The 22,642-nt window shown below is 30.0% G+C and overlaps 1 protein-coding gene across 1 annotated transcript in view; it reads left to right on the forward strand.

Moving 5' to 3' along the window:
• The window catches only part of Uch-L5 (ubiquitin carboxy-terminal hydrolase L5), a 61,345-nt gene that overhangs the window by 33,934 nt on the left and 4,769 nt on the right, over positions 1-22,642 (forward strand). The window contains exons 7-10 of the mRNA XM_035353344.2: positions 1,466-1,532; positions 4,647-4,746; positions 9,329-9,421; positions 18,774-18,872. Coding sequence (XP_035209235.1) covers positions 1,466-1,532; positions 4,647-4,746; positions 9,329-9,421; positions 18,774-18,872 — 359 coding nt within the window. The remainder of the gene's footprint in view (positions 1-1,465; positions 1,533-4,646; positions 4,747-9,328; positions 9,422-18,773; positions 18,873-22,642) is intronic.

Genomic DNA, 22,642 nt, shown 5'->3' on the forward strand with positions numbered 1-22,642 from the left:
TTAATATATTTTTTTTACATTAATTGTTTTGGTTTAAGAGTATTTCGGATGACAAATGGTGTATAGGGATAATTAAATACATGAACTGAAGTTTTACTATGTGAAAGAACATAACAATACACTAATACTTTGTGTTACACCTATTTATGCTGAATTGAGATAATGCTCTTTACAAACCAATTTAAAAAGCTATTTCATAGTAAGTGAAGCTGGAAATGTTACATCAATTTGAAAGCAGCCAGAGCCAAATTGATATCGGAAAAAGACCTTAAACTATACAAACAACTTTGCAAAATTCAGAAAAAATTGAATTTTCTGCATCATTAAGCATGATAGCAAAAAAAGTAATGAAATGGAGAAATTCAGTTTTTTGAAGAGATGGAAAGATGACTCGGCATTTGAATGGATCATGAAACACCACATAAGATTCCCTTAAATTAAGCCATAATTATGTTTAAAGCAAAAACATTTTTATTAACCCTGTGAGTCTCAGGGGATATTGAAAAAACACTGTCGAAGAATCCCAAACAGTACAACCGTGCTTTCTCTAAATGAGTACAAAAAGACCCAAGCAGCGCGATAGTGCTTGTTTTATTTTATGTCGAGAAAGCCAAGTGGCACAATAGTGCTTTGTTTATTTTACATTAATGTGCACTTGATTTAAATCAAGTACCCACATTATCAACATCAAGTGCACTGTTGGTTGTCCACATTGTTTGAAATGTACTGGATTTTCTCAAAATCTAAACAGCGCGATCGCACTGCTTAAGACTCAAATGGTTAATCTTATGCAAGAAGAAACAGTAAAACTTCTAAGCTTCTTGTTGCTAGTCGAGGATAGTTTGATCAATTCAAAAAACAAAATAACAGTTGAGAATTACTGGGAGAGCAGCTAGTCCTACTACAAAGCTGCAGAAGGATTTCCACAGTTTTTAACAAAAATTATTACTGATGGAATATGTACTCTGCAAGTTCTGTTCAATGTGGATGAAAATAGTTTATTTTGGAAGAGAATGCCATCACCTACCTACATTTTATGAGATGAAAAACATGCTCCTGAATTTAAAGCATCAAAAGACAGACTCATCTTGCTTTTAGGAGGTAACGCAAAAGGTGATTTTGGAATTCATACTTTTGCTTGTGCATCATACTGAAAACCATGGCCATTGAAAGGAATGAACAAATCAGCAGTTCCCATGATTTGGCAATTAAACAGAAAAGCTTGGGTCTCTATAGAAGGTTTTAAAGAATGGTATATAAATTAATTTTGTTCATTGGTAAAACATTATTGCTGTGAAAACAGTATTGAACCAAAAGCCTTTCTTTTGATAGATAATATTCCTGGGCACCCAAAAAATTTAGACTGTCTTGATACTTGTATTAATTTTTTTTTTTTTTTTTTTTTTTTTGATTTGATCTGGTACTTGTGTGTATGTTTATTTGTAAAATAGTCTATATATTTCAGGTCCAGTAAATCCTAATGGTGATTGGTTGCAAACTGTTAGGCCTGTTATTGAAAAAAGAATACAAAAGTATGTATTCTTATTTTGTATACATTTTTCATACATTTCTCTTGCAATGTACTAGTATTTTATACAAAAATTATTCAATTGAACATGATACTGAACTTAGATTCAAATCCCTGACAAGGCAAAGACATTTGTGACTGCAGTATCTGTGCAGGATGGGTGCATTTAAAATCTGTAAAAATGAAAATCCTTTTAATAGACTGGAGATAGAGGAAGATGGGTAAACGATTCTTAAATTGTGTGACCTGGATGTTATTAGCCTAAACTAGAATGAAGATAGTCTAGCATATTCTGTCCCAATTAAGTAATTTGGTGCAAATCCTTTAAATCACATGTTCCTAGCAGGGTCGATATGGACCCTTGCGGGTCAATGAAATTTTAAAGAGGGTCAAAAGATAGATTAGGGTCAGTAACTGAATATGCAGTGACAATTCAGTGGCACACTCAAGATTCCATTGATTACAAAAATGTATTTAAAAATTTTTTTATTGATATAAAGCTTTATTTGTACACAGATTGTTCAAGTTCTATTCAAAGCACATGTTTTCTGAATAAGGTAAGTTTTGGAATTTAAAAATCATCCATGAAAAATATCTCCAAATTACATTACCGATGAGCATTATTGACTTTCCCTTTTCTTATCCTGTTGAAGCATGCTTTAGTCAAGTCAGTATTTGACAACAGAAAACAAGAAAAAGATTGAATATTTCATATTTGACAACAGAAAACAAGAAATGGTTTAAATTAACCATGTGTTTTAAGAATTAAACAATTTTATGCCAAATATTCAAAAAATGGCATCAGTACATGAAGCACTGCCATCACATTCATTAAAATCAAACTTTTCAACCATTAGAATCTGATTTTGTGTCTGATAACTTGTTTATTATTGTAAAATTAAAAAGTATAAGAATACAAAAAATAGTAAAATATAAGCCTAATAAAACTTTTTTTTTTTTTTCAAAATGTCCACTTATGTTCGAAGTCTAGTTATTATTTTTAAGTTATGTATGCATGTATTATTTGTATGTTATATGCATTTATTATTTGTATGTCGGAGCAAAAAATGTAAGGGGATTGATGAAGAAAACTATTCTTTTAAAAGGGGTGATGCAAGGAAAAGGCTGAAAAATCCCTGCTTTAAGTAATTAAATTTAATATTCAAAGTAAATTCTTCTCATCAAATAGGAGGAATTTACTTTCATTGTTACTAGTATGAAACACGTACCAATAGTTTCTTTATGTAATTTGGTATTGTTATTTATAAATGTGTTTTTATGAGTGTGTAAATTTTCCCATTTTTAAAAAAGTAAACAGTGCTGAATTAACTCTTTTAGAGGCTCTAAGCTCTTAAAAGATTTTGGTGCCCTTGCATATATTTACCCCAGTTTTTCCCCTTTCGTTCTCTCTTAGTTTACGTGCACTGTTCATTTCATGGTAAAATAGTCAATAGGAAATTTTTGTGGTGCCCCTTCTCCTTGATGCCCTAAGCATGTGCTTATGTTGCTTAGTGGTTAATTCAGCATTGAAAGTAAAGCTTTTGTGTGAAGATATGTCTCTTTATAGATTGAAATGTCTTAAAATGAAGAAGCAGCTAATGTTCATTTATATGCAAAGGGGGGGGATTTATTCCCAGTAGTATCCCCCCTAACTTTACCAGTAAAGTATTATACCAAATAATTAATAAAAGGTAACATTAAAAGTAAGAAGAATAGAGAAAATACAGAGCATAAATAAATAGAAGTAACATTTTAATGCCATTTGATCTTCTAAAACTGAAACAAACAAACAAAAAAATGACCACAGTAGAAGGGACCCATGATGATGGTGCATTATGGTGAGTTGTCAAAGATTAAGTGGTAGGAGATGCAGAGGATAAGAGTACAGGAGAGCAGAATATCATCATTATAACAATCAGGTCACCATATCTACATTTTTTCTGTCTAGCTGCTTTAGTGGTAAAAAACAGAGATTTCTGTTCTGCTGTGACTAATGTAGAAGACTTGAAATATAATAATATTACTTGAATGCTTAGACTGATCAACTTTTTCATTCCAGATTACTAGCAAAATGGTTCTAAATCTGCATGCTGTCTCTCAGTTAATATCATTTTTCTGCAAGTATTGCAGAAAACAAATGCTGAGTGATTTTTTTCCCCTTCCTCCATAAGATCCCTTTCAGATTTTTTTTTTTTTTTTCCCCCAAACCAAAAAAAATTTTTTTTTTTTTTTTTTTTTTTTTTTGTGAAACTGGGATTATTTGTATAGGTAATTGATTTTGGAAAAAAAAAAAAAAAAAAACTGTTGTCAGCCCTATAATATGCAAGTATACCAGCAATTCTATTTAAATGATCAGGTGTTCTGTTTGTACCAATTTTCAGTTTGAGAGGCTTGATATTCAGAAAATAAGAAGTTGTCAACTTGAGAGGAATGCCTAGTAAAGCATTACCTAAAGGAAACTAACTGATGTGTATATTGAAAACTATTCCAGGCAGCTTCTTTCACCAGTTTGAAACCACCAGTGTTCAAATGAATTCATTCATCCAAAGTTCAAGCTTGCAATCGTATTTAATTATCTACTGTAATTACATAACACTTTTTTATGTGTTTACATTTTTTTTTCTGCATTAAACTATATTAGTGTTTAAATTTGCATTTTTATACTCTATTGTTTTGTGCATGAATGGTTTTTAGCATTTACTCAGTTACTTTGGAAATAAAACTAACAAGCACTGGTAGCTTTGCGAAAGCTGGTAATGCTGACTTCTTTTTGCTGTTAGATTCCATATGAAAAACAAATACAAACCAGTTCCCTTTAGAAATTTTTTTTGTTAAGAAAGCGTTTTCTCATTTTACGTATGGTCTTGCGCAGCAGTACTAAATTTATTTCAGTACAGTGAATGTACAGAGAGGGCAGGAATTAAATCGCTATTGAAAATTAACTTTTTTAACTTGACTAATTTTCAGGGGGAGTTAGACCCACCCATCCTGTATATAAAATTCATTAATTTTTATGAATATTTGCAGTATTGAAACTGTATTTGTACTACTTAATTGCATAACTATGATACTAAAATTTAATAAAATATAAATTTAAACTCTTTATTTTCACCTTTAGGTATAATGAAGGAGAAATTCATTTTAATTTGATGGCTTTAATATCAGACCGTAATATGTTATACCAGAGACGACTAGAAGAACTTACCAATCAGTTTAATGTTTGTATATTTTTATTTCTATAGTTTATTGTTTAGTAATTAGTTGTTGCAGCGCGTTATTATTCAGTTACAATAGATTTATACTGTGGAAATACTATCGTTAGAATGTTGATAATTTGCATACTTTGGGATTATGAATTATGCACATTATAGAATTTTATGAATTAAAAGTCATATCTTTCTGAACTTTATTTCTGCATTAAGTGTAAATTGTTTGAATGTAAATAATTAGCAGTAATATAGTCGTGCTTATTTAATCAAGTATTTTTTGCAAGGGAGTGTTTTGTATTACAGAAAATGTGTATCTGTGATTGAAATTATTTTTTAAGCAATTTTCGCACTCAAAATATAAAAAAAGTGACCTGTTTATCTTACCAGCTGCATTTCCCTGAACTGAATCCTTAAGCTTATTCTGCCATTATATTCCTCAGCATATGTGTTTGGATTAATAACACATTACTTTTTAATTTTACTGGTAACCTAGTGATTAATCACCAAACAATACAGCAAACCCATAACCAAAACTAAGTAAATACGAATAGTAAAATCTTTTTTTCCATAAGACACCCCCCTTCAATTCTGAATTTTACCATCCAGCTTAATTTACGAAGGTGGCCATAAAATGAAGTTATATACAATTGTGCAAGGCATCTGAAGATGCAGTGTAAAATACTGTGCGAAAAAGAAAGACCTTCACTGTTTCAAAAATCACATTTCTGCCTGTGGTAAGATTTCTATACTGTTAGTCAAAAGAGGTATAGGGCTAACCTAAAAAGTAAATTGCAGCTCTTTTTTTTTTTTTTTTTTTTAAGAATACACATTTTTGAAAATAAAGTGTTTTTTAACATTTTTGTTAAAATTCCATTAGTTCTAAGTTTTTTTATGGCTTCTAAATTTGGCAATATTTTTTTCTTGCTGCTTCAGTCACCTGGTAAAACCAAGTACCATAATACTACTAATAGGTAACAAAGTGTGCTAGAATTGAAATTTTTATTTATTAAGATAGAATTTCTTGGACTGTGAAATTTGTCTGTTTCTATTTCTTTTCTTCTGCATGTGTTCTGATCTAAATTAGCTTTCTTGTTCCACTGAAGTGAAGCTGGTATGTGCATTTGGAATTCATTGTTGAAAAATTGTCGGAAATTAAATTCATTATGCAAACTGAAAATTAATTTTAAGAGACAATGTACTATAATCCAAAAGTTAGAATTTATCTAAAAACATTTGAAGACATTTATGGTTTGTGTTTATTATAAAAACATTTATTTGCATATACATATAAGAAAAAATTGCCGTCAAAATGCCTTGCTGAATTTTCTGAAAATTGGAATTTTATTTTTTACATCCCCAAATGAGCTTGTATATAAATGTAAAAAATACTGAATTGACATATTATTAAACCACCAATTAAAGAAATGTGCTGTTATCCAAGCTACCTGTAAGTCCTAATAAAAAAAATAAAGTCTGTTGTATGAAATTCAAATAACCCAGTTAGAAGTTCATTGAAAACATAGATATGTTAAATCTACTAAAAGAAGAAATGTGTTTTTGTTTACAGAATAAATCACATTTATTATATCTTTCTACTATTATTAATTGCAATAGGATGTTACCCAAAAGACAGATTCACTGTTAGCGGGCAGGGTCTTGTTACATACGAAAAATCTACATTGATATACCTGTAATAATATTACAGTGGGAAGTGGCCATGCCAATATTGACTTGAAACATGCAGTAATAGATTTCAGGATATTATAATTTTCATAATGGATGTTCTGTTACTGGAATATTACAAGCAGTTAAATCAAAAATAAATTTTTACAGTACAAAGTCTGAGATCCAGAATTATCTAAAATCCGGATTTCAAAGGCAAGTACCAACAGTTTTTTTTTTTTTTTTTTTTTTTTTTTTTTTTGTGTGTGTGTGTGTGCTGTATGCATGTGCATTTGACACCCCCCCCCCCACACACACACATAATAAAAAATCTGGAGAGTCCTGGTTTTTTATTTTACTTTGGCAATAAATGAAATACCTCGTTATTGAAAAAACAATCATTTCAACATAAATTTATATGATCATTAACTTGACTCTGTAGCTGCCTGTCATATATCTCAAACTGAAACATTCTACAGATACATCGTTGATTTTACACTTATTAATATTTTATATCCGTGATGCCAATCTAGCGAATCATTATTTATTATATTTTGCTTTCATCACCGCATGTTTATCAACATATGACAACTTGAGTAATGACTCAAGGAGCGATACCTAAAAATTTTTTTTTAATATTAGTAATTGAGAAACACTATAATAACCTTTTATGTTGACATTACGCTTGGTGAGGATTACAGATTTAAGTTAAATGCGCTAAGAAATGTTGACAGGAAAAATTTAACAATAATTTCCATATGCTAAAAGTAGATTTTGTTAATGATACTCATAGGCCAAAATATTATATTTAGTGCTATTTGAATTAAGAATAATTGATATGTCATTTGTTATTCACATAAACCCAGAACCAGCGCCGTGTGAACCAGAGTTCATGTGGCCGCACTGGGCGGGAGAATTTAGGGAAGTTAAAGGGAATTTTGTCTTCCCTAAATTCTGCAGAATTTAGGAAAGAAAGCAAGGGCTTAGTAGCAGAATTTAGGAGCCACCGAGTTTGCATCAGGTGCTTAAGGCTTCTCAATAAGCCTTAATTACATGTGGGAATTTATTTATTCAGGACTCAGATAAGCATTTAGCATGTGCAAGAAATAGGCATAAATATAATAAGAAACTAAATTAATACAAATCAGGCTTAACTGTCACAGTGTGTGATAGAAGCAAGATAAAATTTAGTGGAACAACTTGTTTTTAGTTGCCAATCTCGTAATGCATAGCCAAATATGTATAGTGAACGATAGCTAAATTTTATGATAATAGCGAATCTGAGAGTTTTTGGATGTCACAAACCAAAGGTGAAATTTTCCAATTAGTGGATTTTGTTAAGAAATGTGGAGAAGCAGTAATAAATGAAGAGGATATAAAAGAAGTTTTTCACTGTGATGACAATGCTCCTCAATCATCAATCAATTACCAGATAGAAATTACCAGATGGCGAACTCTGTAGTATGATTCTAAATCCAGAAAATACCGCTACAGACAGAGTGACAAAAAGAAGAAAAAATTTCCGAGTGACATGTTAGTCCAAATTCTAGGCACAGCAATTACAGAACTTTAGTAATGGAACTTTGTAACTGTATAAGAAATTATGTCTGTCTATGGAATTAAAGAGAAAGTATTAGCACAAAAAACAAAGCAATTCAAACAACTTAAAAGAAATGTTTAATAAAGTAAAAAAATTAATATTAAGCTTTTTTTGTAAATTTTGACACCCTTTAGATCATAAATACTTCGTTATTTCATAAATCACAATCTCATATTTTTAATTTTATTATTTCTACATGCCATCTTACTAGATTTAAATTGATGATCTAATATCCAAAAACCGGAATCGTAGGAGTCTTGACGAGTCCAGATCTGGACTTTGTACTGTATTATTATCTTGATAACATTAACTGAATTGTTGATCACAATACGTTATGTATTTTCTTATGCAAATGGGTAGGCCATAGCCAGTTCAATAATAATTATCTGAAAGATAACATTAGCCACAATCACATTAAGTGGCAGGTACTGTAATTTATTTTTTTATTTTTTAAAGTTCAGCTAAATATATTGCAATAAAACATGGATATGAAGGATTTGAAGTTTTTTCTAGCAGTTAATTTACTCAGAAAATTAGTGTGTACCACATGATTCAGTAGACAAAACTGTCACATTTATTGTGGAGAAGGTTTGCTTTATCAAATTTTACTGTTAAAAAATGTGTATCCATTATTGATTTCCTTGGATTTTATTCAAAGGTGCTGCAGACATGTTCAGTTTATTCTTCATGTACATGAGATAGATCTTCCAAGGGCACAAACAGTGCATACTTTAAAATTTTTCTATATCAATGAGTAATAGATTTTATGCTTGTAAGTGATTTTCTGGAACTTAATCAAAATTTGCAGTGAATTATTTTAACAGATTCAGTGTGCTGAATTTAAAAGGCTGTGGAACAAATTAAACTACTGTAGAAGTGGCTATTCTGTCTGCTGTGTCGCATGATACATGCATGTCAATACCTGGAATATGCATATTACTACCTGGAATGCTGGGGGGGACTTCCATTTTTACATGCATTTGCTTCTTCAAGTTCTGTGATATTTTTCATGGTGCACTCTTTACAAATTATTGGAATTGTAAATTTTTTTTTTTTTTTTTTTTTTTAAGAAATCTGCATAATCAGGAATTTACAAACCAGAGTTAATACAAGAGAAATGAAACAAACTATTTTAAATTTTTAGTAGCACATATATTATCCGTGCATATAATTTCATACTTCTTTCGTGACAGTTCCTTTATCAAAATTAAAAACTGCATTACTTTGAATATATGTTCGTGCCTTATTACTTGAAAATGAGTAGCACTGTGCTATTTTAAAAAAAAAAAAAAAAAAAAAAAAAATCAAATGTGTCATTTCTTTAAACAGGCTGGTGGAATGGAGGTTGAAGAAACACAAAGTGAAATAAGCAAAATCCATATGCTACTAGCTGAAGAAGAACAAAAGCAGAAGAGGTATAAGGTAAGTACTGACATTAAGAAATATAATAAAATTATTAATTGATTCCAAATTTATTAGAGATTTAGTTAACAGTAAGTTTAAGTGTAAACTGTAACACTAATTTTAAGTGAAAAGTTTTTCTTTACAACAAATGCTGCAATTTCATCATTCATATATTCAGATTTTAGAGAACACTAAAATTGCAGATATCTTGTATTCTATAATAGATAAAATAATTTTGCTTTTTTGTTTAATTTTACTTCATACTGTTATATTGCAATAAAAATAAAACACACTTTTTTTAACAAAATTAAACAGTAGAGTTACTTTTCATTTGTCCAAGTACACTTATTTAAGCTTAAACAGTGAAATTAATTTTTATTTACTTAGGCTCTGACATTAAAACTTGTAATTTTGTTGAGAATTTTACTGTCTAATATTAAGCAAAGAATTTTTTTATTTGCAGAAAACATTATCCATAACTTATTCAACTGACATTTATAGGTTATGTATATACTATATTCAGTACAATACAAAATCCGTAATCCGGACTCGTCGGAACTTTGACGATTCTAGATTAGGGGTTTTTCCAGATTATAAATCATCAATTTAAATCTGGTTAGATGGCATGGAGAAATTATACAATTAAAAATATGAAACCATAATTTATGAAATAAAGAGCAATTATGATCTAAAGAGTATCAAAATTTTCAAAAAAAAAAGGCGTAATATTTATTTGTTTATTTTATTAAACATTTCTTTCAATGTAACTTTCTTCACTATCGGAAGCTTGCATGGGTAAACGCTTTAAATACGCATCAAACGCACTTGCGTAAATTTGTGGTTTTGAGATCCGGATTATAGATCATTCCGGATAATGGACGTCCGGATTACGGACTTTGTATTGTATTTTTTTTGACATTTGTACCCATTAATTCAAATTAATATAACAACTTCTTAAAAGATATGCAGTGTGCTATACTTTTATTTTAACTACTTTATTATGTAAATCCTTTAAACAAAATCAAGAGCATGTAAATAAATTAACCACAAACATAATTTTTGTTCGGTATAAATAAAAACAAGTGTTCTGGGTAATTGCCGAATTTATGATTGTATATCCAAGATGTCACATTTATTAAGTGTGTGCATAAGATGTGATTTGCTTGCATTATGTAAATTATATTCAATAACAATGTTTCTTATACTTTTCAAAAGGTGATTTTTGTTTTATTTTTGTTTGATTCTGTGTATGATTTGCTAATATTAGAAAAGAATGTTTTTTTGCGTAATGATATCTGCTGCTCAATGCTTAATAATACAGCTTAATAGGGCAGTATTGTTAGTTTTCAAGATTTTTTCTGTACGTACTAAAATTTTCATAATAATATTGCATATATATTTCATGAATAAAAACAGCAGAAATAAATATGGTATATACAATTGATATGCAACATATAACTCATCTCAGAACTGTCTACAGAAAAGCACAACAAAAAATGATTCACTTAAGCTCAAGTGTTATTCACCCATGTAGTATTTAAATCAGTAGATGTAAAAAAGAAGTTATCTGACAAATCAAACTTTGCAGGAGCAACAAAAACCTCTTGTGCTCTCCATAAGAATGACAGAAGTCAACAAAAAAAAATATGTCATTAATACAACTAGGATCCATGAAATGAAGAATTATTTAAACAGTTTAGTTGTTCATGGACCCCACCACAGAATTTCAGAAAATTTATTCTTATCCCTTTTTAACAACTTGTAGCAATTTTTTTTTTTTTTTTTTTCCCAGATGGGGCACAGAATAGGAAAAACTCTCACTGTTACGAAAAATTTGTCGCTGTTTATAAAAATAAATCTTACAGTAAAAAAAATATAGTTTTAGAAAAACTGTTAAAAAAATAAGGTACAGTCTGTGAATTGTAAAAAAAAAAATAATAATAATTAAATTTTATTTTATTAGAAAAACAAGTCTGAAAGCATTGAGGAGCTGTTAAAAATATAATAGTAAGCAATAAGTAGGAAAAGGCAAAAAATTTTGTAATAATAATAAAGCCTTTCTTATCTTCATCACCATTATCTTTGCCGCTTTCTGTTGCTGTTGTCAGCCACTTCTTGATGTCATAAAAGTCTCTATGCTTGGCCAATATATATTAATTGCACTTTTGAACATCCACTACCTTATTTCTGTTAATCAAATTGTTTCCTTCACTAAATTCTAGTTGGTCCACCAAAGTTTTGAGAGTGCTAGGTTTTTTTTAGGGTAAATGTATCTTATCTGAAACCACGTATGAAAGGAGGTTCCTTTACATGGGTCTCTTGAATATTACTTTATTGTCTTTCCTAGTATGCTTGTTCTTGAACTGCTTGATTTGATCAGTATCTGTTCATATCCAGTTAGTTCTTCTGATGTGTTTGATTGTTTTGAAATCTTGATCATGTAATAAAGGGTTACCCCTGATAGGAAAACAAATTTCAATTTTATCAGTTTCAGCCATTTTTAATGCCACTCATCAGCTTCTTAGTTTGATAAGATTCTTAACAACGTGTGGCTCTTGTTTTGATATGTACATCCATTGGAAAAAAATAGCAATACCATCAATACTTCAAAACATTATTGTCAAAATCCCTATTAAAACTAAATTACTGTTTGATAAATGAAGATATTTGATTTCTCTTGAATATAAGCCATGCACATTATGGTAATTCTATAGAAGTTTATCTTCTTTATGATTTCCATAAAATTATCTGAAATGTCTTCAGCTCAGTTTATTTGGTCATTTTTTAAAAAATTGTGTTTCACTTTTGTTTCTTTCACAAATGAAAAATGTACTGCCTGGTTCAAAGTATCATGTAAACATTGAGGAGGACGTAGGAATTTAGGAATTATAGTAAGTAAGTAGTATTAAAGTACAAATGCCTAAGTATTATAGTAAGTAGTATTAAAGTACAAATGCCTAAGTATTATAGTAAATAGTATTAAAGTACAAAGTAAGTATTATAAGTACAAACTAAGTATTATAGTAAGTAGTATTAAAGTACAAAGTCAGAAACTGGGGAAACCCCCAGTTTCTGACTTTGTACTTTATTTGCAAAAAATACAAAATTAAAGCTCTTTCTGATAGAAATAACTCAGTTAAAAAAAAATGGCAACAAACCCATTCTAGGTTTTACCTTGTATTTTTTGGAAAAACCCTTTCAATTATAGTTGCATAGATACCCATGGATTATACAGAATAGACCTTGGGTATCAATAAAACCCAAGGTCTATACTGAATAGACCTTGATCTATACATACCACCTATGCCAGCTTGGGGAAATCCAAGAAACAAAATAACCCCAAAAGGTCCTAATTTGAAATACATAAATTAATGATATTTTTTCCTGAAAGAAAAAACCATGTCCTCTAGCCTAGCCTAATTCAAAATATGTAAATTGATCATTTTTTATCTGAAGGGGGTGGAATATACCCTAGAGCAGTCAAATGTGAAATTTATGTATTTCAACTTTGACCTTTCAAGAAGGATGTTGATTTTATACTCCGATCACCCTTGCTCTCTTTATTACATTCCTCTTGTGAAAGTCCTGATTATTTTTCCATTTTGTCTCCCTCTGTTGGGTTTTCATTTAATTCAGCAAAATCGGATTCCATTATAAATTATCGGAAACAGCTATCAAGAGCAGCTACATGAACAAACTAGAAATGAGTCTCTGCGACATAAACAATTGGCCAGTGGGAACCGTAATCACAGACTAATGAGAAAGTCCACAAGGGAAGAGGGCTCTACAGATTGATGGAAAGAGTAGTAAAAGTAAGTCGTGAGTGCACACACATTCCTTTTTAAAAAATTCTGTGAGTTCCAACCTTCCATTTCACCCTTAGGCATTGTGCTGAAAGCTTAATTTTTGCTTTGGCAAGCTTCATGTAGTGATGTATTCCCACCAATAATCACATTTTTAAAAAAATGTTAAATAACCCGTTTTGACATTTACTGATTTATTTGCGAAGTAAAGTGAGCAATTCTTTCCCTCATTCGTCCACTTTTTAAAATGTTTTTCATTCTAATTATTTGTTAAATTGTTAAGTAAGCTTATAAAATTATACTTAAATTGACTTGGCTTGAGTAGATATGAGTTAATTTTTTAAACTTTGAGATACTCCAACAAAATCAGCATAAAATGTGAATAAATAATAAAATATCGAATTCATAAAAGATTTGGATCAGTAAACTTTTCACTAAACATAATAGGAGATTAAAAATAATTTGTGAATGATATCAGCATCTTCAGTCTCCCCTCCCCCTTCTTTAATATAATCTCAAGTAGCACAAGACATTGCAAACTGGTCCGAGAAGTTGCAGAGTGGTCGTGGTAACTTTTACGACGTCTTTACAATGTTGTGAAGCTGCAAAATATTTGCCGTTGCATCTTGGCAATTTGTCGACGTCACTGAAACGTCATGATATGACCGCTTTTAGACGTAGTCATTTTAGCATTTTTTCCGTAGTTCATCAGCGCTACTTTTAAGATAAAAAGAGACTAAATCTGCCCTTTCAAGAATCTGAAGACCGCATAAGATTTACTCTGCAATGTTTCATTACTTTATTTCATCTAAATATATTTATCTAAGGTATATTCATCTAATGAAATATAAATTTAATATAAATACTTTTGATTTATTAAATTTAATTAGTACTAAAAATGTGTGCTAAATAATTGTTTACAATTTGTTAAAATAATTTATACGTGAAATATTTTTTTAAATATTATAGCAAAATATTTTAAAATGAGACTAATCTATAAAGTAAGTTATTAAATTATGCATTTTATATATTTTAAAAAATCATATTTCCAAAATCAATGCAAATCACATGTCAGCAATTATTTCCTTACTGAAATATGACTTTATTTACTATTTTTGAAGTATGGACGAATTTATTTGAATTAATATGGTAACATTATATGAAATATTTTGCCGCATACAGTGCAAAAAGTACAATTTTCGTGAAGCTATGATTGGGCGTGAAGATGTATTCACGGATAAAAATGGGGCGATTTTAAGAATTCCGTTAAAAGACGATGCATATTTAATGGCTGTCCTACTGTCTGTCTACGGTAAGAACAGTCTGGTGGGTGGCGGTCGCTATAGCAACAGGGCTAGTATATTTCAAATAAAGACGAACTAAGGGTTGCTTTATTGTTATTTTGTTTTTGGTGACTGTTGGCTGAAGGGAAAAGAGTTTATCATTCGTCTTCTCGGTTTCATTCCAGCTGCACGCATCTTTTCTTAAGCCTTATATTATTACTATTAGCTAATTTTATTCTCGTTGTTATATCTTTTGTACTGGTATTTGTTCATATTTGCTTTTATTTAGCTTGATTTTCGTAGTGCTTTGTTAATCACGAATTTTTTTAAATGCCCTTCCAGTTTAAGAAAAGTCAACCTTTAAAGTCTCAGGCACGTCAAATAGTGTACAATGTCGCTGAAATTTGCGCTTCTGAAGCTTCAGTGAACTCTTTAGTAGTTCTCTTCCTCAAGTTTTGAAGAGAACATTGCAAGATACTGGAGTATCGGAGTTATACAATTAACAAAAATTAAGCGCGAAGTATCAACAATGGGTGAAAATAAACTTCTAATTACACCTGGAAAGAAACGTAAAAGCCCTACATTTTTAGTTCATTTAATTTAATATCTTTCTCACTTTGATTTGCCTACTTTGTAGTTCTCTGTAATACACCGTATTAACATTAAATTTCCTTTTCGTATTAATATTAAATTTCCTTTTTGTACTATTTTCTGATTTCACTCATTTTTCTTATGTTATCTATTTTTTTTTTATTTTTTATTCTGTCCTAAGTACTAAAAAAACCTTCTTTTTTATTTATTTATTTTGTTATTAGTTTATTATTTAGTTTGTTCTCTCCAGTTTTTTTTATTTTATTTTAAATTTTGTAGATGCCGATGGACATATTACAAAATATTATTCTACAGCATGAAAATTATTTAAATTTTGAAAATTAAAATTTCAAATTAAATTAAATTTTAAAATAAAGTGTCCAATTTTAGGGAAATTATTAATTTTGGCTGGTGTTTATTGAACTAACCTCTTCTGCAAATTCAACAGCAGCTTCTGCGAAATGGCATCTTTCCAAGTTCGCATTTCGAACTGAGAGAAAAGAGAAGAAAAAATCGCCAGCCATGGCGATAGTATGCCAAAGTCTGGTTTCAGTTCCATTTCATGCCCAAACTCCTGCAGCTCATTCCTGTGCCGCTTTTTCACCCGGTTTTGAATGGCGATACTCTGTTTAGTATATAACAGGTCTATGGTTCTTACCACAGACACACAATATATATATGACATAAAACTCATCGATAGTCAGGAGAAGCAGAACGGTATATTATTTACTAGATGCTTATATAAACGCACATCTCGAGATTTGCGCGCTTTGGCTAGCTGCCAAATTCGAACAAATAACTGCACAATTAATTGAGATTCTAGCAGTTCTTTCAAGTAATTTGGTAAAGATGCCATCTGTAAGGCGTTTGAAAAGACTGACTTCATGTTAGAAATTGAATCGAGCAATGACTGATATAAATAACATTGCTTATATTAAAAGTAAATGTAATTCACTGACCATCAAAGAGCAAATTGTGAATCTTCTCATTGTTCTGTATCTAATTACTTCAGCTGCCTTCGGTGAGTGAAATTCCATTGCTGTGAGCTCGTATTTGGAAGCCTCTGAATTGAGGAGAAATCATCGTGAGAATGCTGAATTTGTGCTTATTTTGTTTGTGAATATCTGCTCTATAGGAATGCTACAATGGCTAATCCTGAATATAGTGTTCTTGAAATAGTGTTGTGTTTTGGTGTTTTATGTGTTTCGATGGTGTTCTCCAATCTTTGTGGTTCCAGCAGTGCAATATTTGGATACCCTTATTAGCTTTGTGCTTTGGTTATGATGTTCTAAGTGCTTTATCGCATATCATTCATATTAATCGATTATTGTGTTCATATTGAAAGGTTGGGTCTCAGAATTAATTCATATAAAACCAAAAATAACATACAACGGTAAGGCACTTTCTGGTTTTGCTGAAAATGCAGTCAATACAGAAGCAACAACAATTCAAGCTGTTATGGTATGTTCATTATTTTCAAAATACAAAGAAATCATTGGACTGGTGCCAGTACTTAATATGACTGCTGAAGATGAATTAGATATATGTAATAGTTAAAATTAATAATAAGGCACATTTTATAGTGTGTTGTCCTTTGTATAGTATGCAAAAAAGGTTAATGATTTTAAACAGTGTATGAAATGTATGATCGAAAAACTGGTGTTAAGGAAACACCAGTTTCCAGCATTTCTATGGAATATTGTAATCTATAATTATGTGATATTTAATTGTGTAATATTAAAAAACACTAAATAATTTTTATTGATTGCAAATTGCAGTTTTATTACTTTTCGTTTGGTATCTATTCTTCCAAACACTGTGTAATTTACATTTTTTTTTTTTTTTAATATTGCCGTTAGGTATTAGATTATCTCAATAAATGAATGTTGGAAATTAGGTTTTATTTTTTATTAAATTTAAGTATATTCTATTTTCTTCGCTTACCTTTTATGTGCTTGTGATAACAAAGAAATTCATAATAAATAGAAGCAAAAAGTTTCATCGTGTGCTATTTAACAAAGAGCTTACTTTAACGTACTTAGTTTATACTATTGTATACTATATTATTTAAATTATTTCTGTACAGTAACAAAAGGAAAGTTATTTATTATAAAAAGTGCATGAAATATAATCATTGTAATCTACCACTAATCTAAAATGTAGAAACTAAAAATAAGTAAATACATTAACATATGATCAAAAGAAATAATGTTAAGAAACATCAGCATTACTAGTAAATACTGCAATCCATAATTATTGCACTTTTAATTGCTTACTATTAAAAAAACACAAATATTTTTTTATTAATTGGAAATTTTAGTTCTGTTACCTTCCTTCTACTATTTATACTTTCAAACACTACTAGTTCGTGTTTTTTCTTAAATAGTGCTGTTATGTATGTTGTTTGTTAGGTTATTATTTCATTTTAGATATGAATATGGGAAGTTATTATATTTAGGTATATTTTTGTATGAAATATTTTTTATCACATTTATTAACTACTTTATACAGTCTTTCATTTGCATATCTTAGAGATATAGAAGTTAATAGTTATATTTTTTACTGTGAAACATGAATAAATTTATACTTGAGTTCAGGTAAAATACTGATTATGTTACCTTAAGAACCACTTCCTAATTTATCATGACAGGGGCAATTTTTAATGTCTCTGAGATTTAACAGAAATAAATCTGTTAATGTTGTTATCGGAAACGCTCTTTTTTTTAACCCACATATATATCTTTACTTTTATTTATGGCTAATTGAGTTTTATTTACTTAAACCTACTATTAATGTTATATATTTATAATAACCACTTTCATAATTACTCTCACTTAATGAAAAAAAATGAAATCTTAAATAATCATAACTTAGAACTTGAGTTATTTAAAAACTATAGTTTAAAATACTAAAAATAATTAAGGCTATTATTAATTATGCATATTTAGTCTAAAGAGAAAAAAATTTATTATCTTCTGGTTTTCAGGAAACGATAAAATATTTAAACTTTAGAAAAGTACTAGGAATACAAAATTTTAAAAATGAATAAAAATATATTAATTATTAAGCTCATTTTTCTGTGTAAATCAATATGTACACATGGACAATATGTACACAAGGACATGATAACGACATTTTGACAACTGTTGCAAAATGGTGGAATTTTGTGAACATTTAGGCGTCGTTAAGACGTCGTGATACGATGCTTTCACAACCAAAATATAACCTCCGAAAGACCCAATAATGTCTACGCGACTAAAACCTCATCTGCAAAAATGTAATAAAGACGTCTTTGCAACGGTTGCAAAACAGTGGAGTTTTGCGGACATCTGAGCATTTTAAAGATGACATATTGCAACATTTTTACAACACGACTCGTGACCAGTTTGCAACATCGTTACAACATTGCCCTGCTACTTGGGATGCCAGCTTTGTTTTCTCTACCCTCAAGACATTGACACATTTTACACAAATTTATAATATTAACTATCACCATCACACTCAAATTGAAAATTAGCTGTGAAGTTTTATATTAGCAAAATGTAATAAATTATTTTTTATTATTATTATTATTATTTTTTGGCATTACTTATTAAAACAGCTATTACACTAACTTTAATCTTTTGTTAAAAAATAGTAGATTTCATGTTGCTTGTGTTAACTTATCCTCTAAACATTGTTTTTCCTCTTTAGATTGAAAATATAAGAAGGAAACATAATTACTTACCATTAATAATGGAGCTTTTAAAAATACTTGCTGAAGAAGGGAAATTAGTTCCTCTAATAAATGCTGTAAGTATTTTTTCCATTATTTCTTCACTGTTTAATTTACATAAAACTCTACTCTTTCTTTTGTAAACATACCCAAAAGAATGGTTATTATTATTTTTCTGAAAATCTGTAGCCATTTGGGTTGGGCCAATCTTAAATCTAACGGTGTGCACTGTTACTGAAAATTCTGCGAACTTAGTTTATTAATTTGTGATTTACCTATTTAAAATCACTGCTCATAACATGAAAATCATAAACTCACAAAAATGTTATTCTTTCGCTTACTTTGCAAATGATCAATTTCTACTGTAGCCACATCCAACTAAATTTTGAATAACAACATAATTTGCACATCCTCCAGTATTCAGACTTTTTTGGGATACCAATATAATGTAACATCATAGCAAGGGTAACTCTTAAACAAGGAGTTTGCTGAATGTTCATGTAGGCAGGACTTTTCAGTCATATTCAGTTAAAATCTCAGTCGTAATTGCATTTTGTAAGACGGTTATTATTTTACAAATAATATTTTTCAGTATTACCTTTGTTCAAAACTTCATAAAAAACCTAACTTAAATGGTTTAAAAACTGGCTCAGCTTTTCCAGGAAATTAACAGTGGATTTTGACGTCTGGCTGCTTGCTTTGAGATTTCTCGTGGTGTGTTGTTTTCGTATTTTATTTCCTAAATATTACTTGAGTTCTCATCCATGTTTCTGATATGTGACAATAAATAATTTGTTTGCCTTCGTAAGTCAATAACATACTTCTGGAAACTTATCAACATATTGTCTTTCGGAAGTCAATCAATATAATGTCTTTTGGAAGTCTGCGAAACTTTTTTTTTTTTTTTCTTGTAGAGCTAAATTATTCTGTGCCATAAATCAACTACACTAACTCAAAGTTGCTCTAAAATTTTCACTTTCATTTTCACTTTTTTTTTTTTTTTTTTTTTGCCCACATTAAGAAAAATAAACATACACTGTTTCTTGTTAACAATAAATCCATCTGATGATTTTGTAGGGCCCAGTTCTCAATACTTTGTTCTAGGATAGTCCATTTCAGTACCGAATGATTTTACATTTAAAACCAGAACTGTGTTTATTTTGTTTGGCAGGAGCCATATTTGCTACTAAACGGAATACTAGATCAACTGTATTTCAACTAAAGCAAGCGTGATTTACATACACCTTCGATATTCATTTCAAAATCACGGCTTATTAAATAAAAAGAAAATATCTGACTCCTAATTCTGTTAATTTATTTGGGTCAGAAGTGCCCTCTTACCTCAAATTATGCCCAAGGTATCTCAAAACCCTAGCTAGACATTCTTGTGCGTATTTGCATTTAGTACAACCTACCCATTTTGCAGAACATTTATTCCATCAAGCATTTCCCCCACAGATATATTGTTCCCCTTTTGTAAATTCAGTGTACCATTATTCAAAAACCTGGGAAAAACTCTAAAATGAATGACTTCAAAAGATGATGACATACATCTTTCAGGTTTATTCATGAAGTAAAGGGTACACATATTATGCCAGATAATACAGTACCTGTTTCAGTATTTTCAAAACAAAAAAAGGATACATCAGCATTAGAGTGAACATATTTCCATGTATGCATTACTCATGAGTTGTTTATTTTAACATCTGATTCTAAATGTGTTTACATAAGAAGGGAGTCAGGAATGTGAAATGTTCCTTCGAGCATTATGGAATGTGACTCTTTTGGTAATGCAGGTGTTATAGTACAAGGTGGAATAATGGTTGATGGGCATACATGTTTTCATCAGATCTGTGACAAACCAGAGATAGTGAGATGAAATCTTAAAACCTTATGTAAGCCTTTTCAGAGACGCATATGGATCTGATTTTTTATTTCTTTATGATAATGCTCGTCTAGATGAAGCAAACCTTGGTGAGAAATTCTTTAAAGTAAAGACAATTAGCGAATATTGCGGTCAGCAGAATTTCCTGATCTTAATCAAATAGAGAACTTACGGGGCTACCGTGAAAAAGCAGCTGCACGGAGACATCCTCCAGTGCTCTACAAATGGCATTCCTTGAGGATTTGGAACTTAATTCCTCAAACTATGGATAAAACATTATTGCATGCATGAAAACAGGTTTTAGTATGTGTATACAAGTCAAGTGAACTTGCATTTCATATTAAATTCAAAAGCCTTAACATGTTTCTGAATTCGTATTTATTTAATGAACTCTCCTTGTAAAATATTATAACTATTTTCATTGTTTCATGCCATAGTTTTATATAATATGTAATATTCATGTTTTTTTCTTTTTATTTATGTGTTATGGTGTTATGTTTCATTCCACACAAATTCATAATATTATCATTCCTAGTTTATGAGAAATGTGTGATATAATTTTGGACATGAATGTATTTTACAGAAATTCAGTTTGCCACGAATTTTTATGACTACATTTAGCGATGCAGAACTATTAGGCAACCTGTCGCCTATCAATTCAAGCTTCAAAATATAAAATAGATGAATAGGTTAAAAAAAAATCTGGCTATCAGTGCACAAAATGTAAAGTTAAATCTCTGAAAAATGAAATCAGAATGCTAGAAATTCTGAAAATATATACTGTTGTAGAAAGATGTCTCATGTTTCAGTTCAAATAAGATGCATTATTAAAAAAAAAAAAGGAGAGAGATCAAAGAAATAGCATGTTTTATAATGACTGTAAAGCATCTTGAATTAAAAGTTCTCATCTCTGTATAACTGTAATCGGTTTGCAAAACATAAATTCAATAGAATTTTTTAATTGATGCAGGGGGTACCATTGTAAATGAGCACACATAATCCAAAATACTTCCACATGGTTATGCACTGTAAGGAATATGTAATAGCCTGTAATTTAAAGGTATTGTTCTATTCAAAAACTGCATGAAAGTTGTTCTATTTACCTAAATTTCTGAAACTTTTTAGATGTACGGACAATATGCACTAAAAGAAAATTATTTGTTAGATGTGTAAATTTACTCGTGTGTTTGTAGACAATACTTTACGGCAGTAATTGCGATTTATCTGCAGTAGAATAATGTTTGAAAGAAGGAAAATGGAACTGTCATGAGAGCATTATTGTGGTATGATTCTCTATGATTTTAAAGTGGGACTAAATCAAGAATGTCTTTTATGTCTACAGTTACATGGGAATGAAGCTCCATCTCATGTCACTGTATGGAAATGGTTTACAGAATTTCATAGAGGTTGAAATTCTCTGAAAAACATGTACTAAGACCTTTGTCAGCAATAAGTCCCAGAAAATATGTTGGCCGTATGAAAAATGATTCTCTCCATATCAACAAAATGAGACAGAAGAAGTTTAACATTGGATCTGCAGCTATACATAAAATTATTCATGTAGAACATGCATGTGAAAGAATTAGTTTGGTTTGTCATTGGGTTCCCCATAAATTAATTAACAAGACATCAATAACTGGAGGCAGGCAAAGTAACCCCAAGTTTACTTAATGATGTGGACATGGCATTATTTCTAAAATCATAACTAGTGACAAAAGGTTCCATGTTTTGATGCTGTAACATTTTAAGAAGGTAAATTATGAATCTTTGAAGATGACCTCAAATCAGCAGTGGTGAAAGACAACAAGCAATGAAAAAAAGTGTTTTTTTTTTCAGAAGTGTAAGAACTGATCAAATTTATCAAGTTAGACAGAAGAAAACAACTACAGCTAACTGATTCAGTAAGTATCTTCCAAAGAAAATTAGGAGTGATTCACCATGATAGTGAAACTTCTCTTTCAG

Source organism: Stegodyphus dumicola, chromosome 2, assembly GCF_044657685.1.
Source record: "Stegodyphus dumicola isolate Sdum_Otavi_A_Nest chromosome 2, ASM4465768v1".
NCBI classification, from domain to species: domain Eukaryota; kingdom Metazoa; phylum Arthropoda; class Arachnida; order Araneae; family Eresidae; genus Stegodyphus; species Stegodyphus dumicola.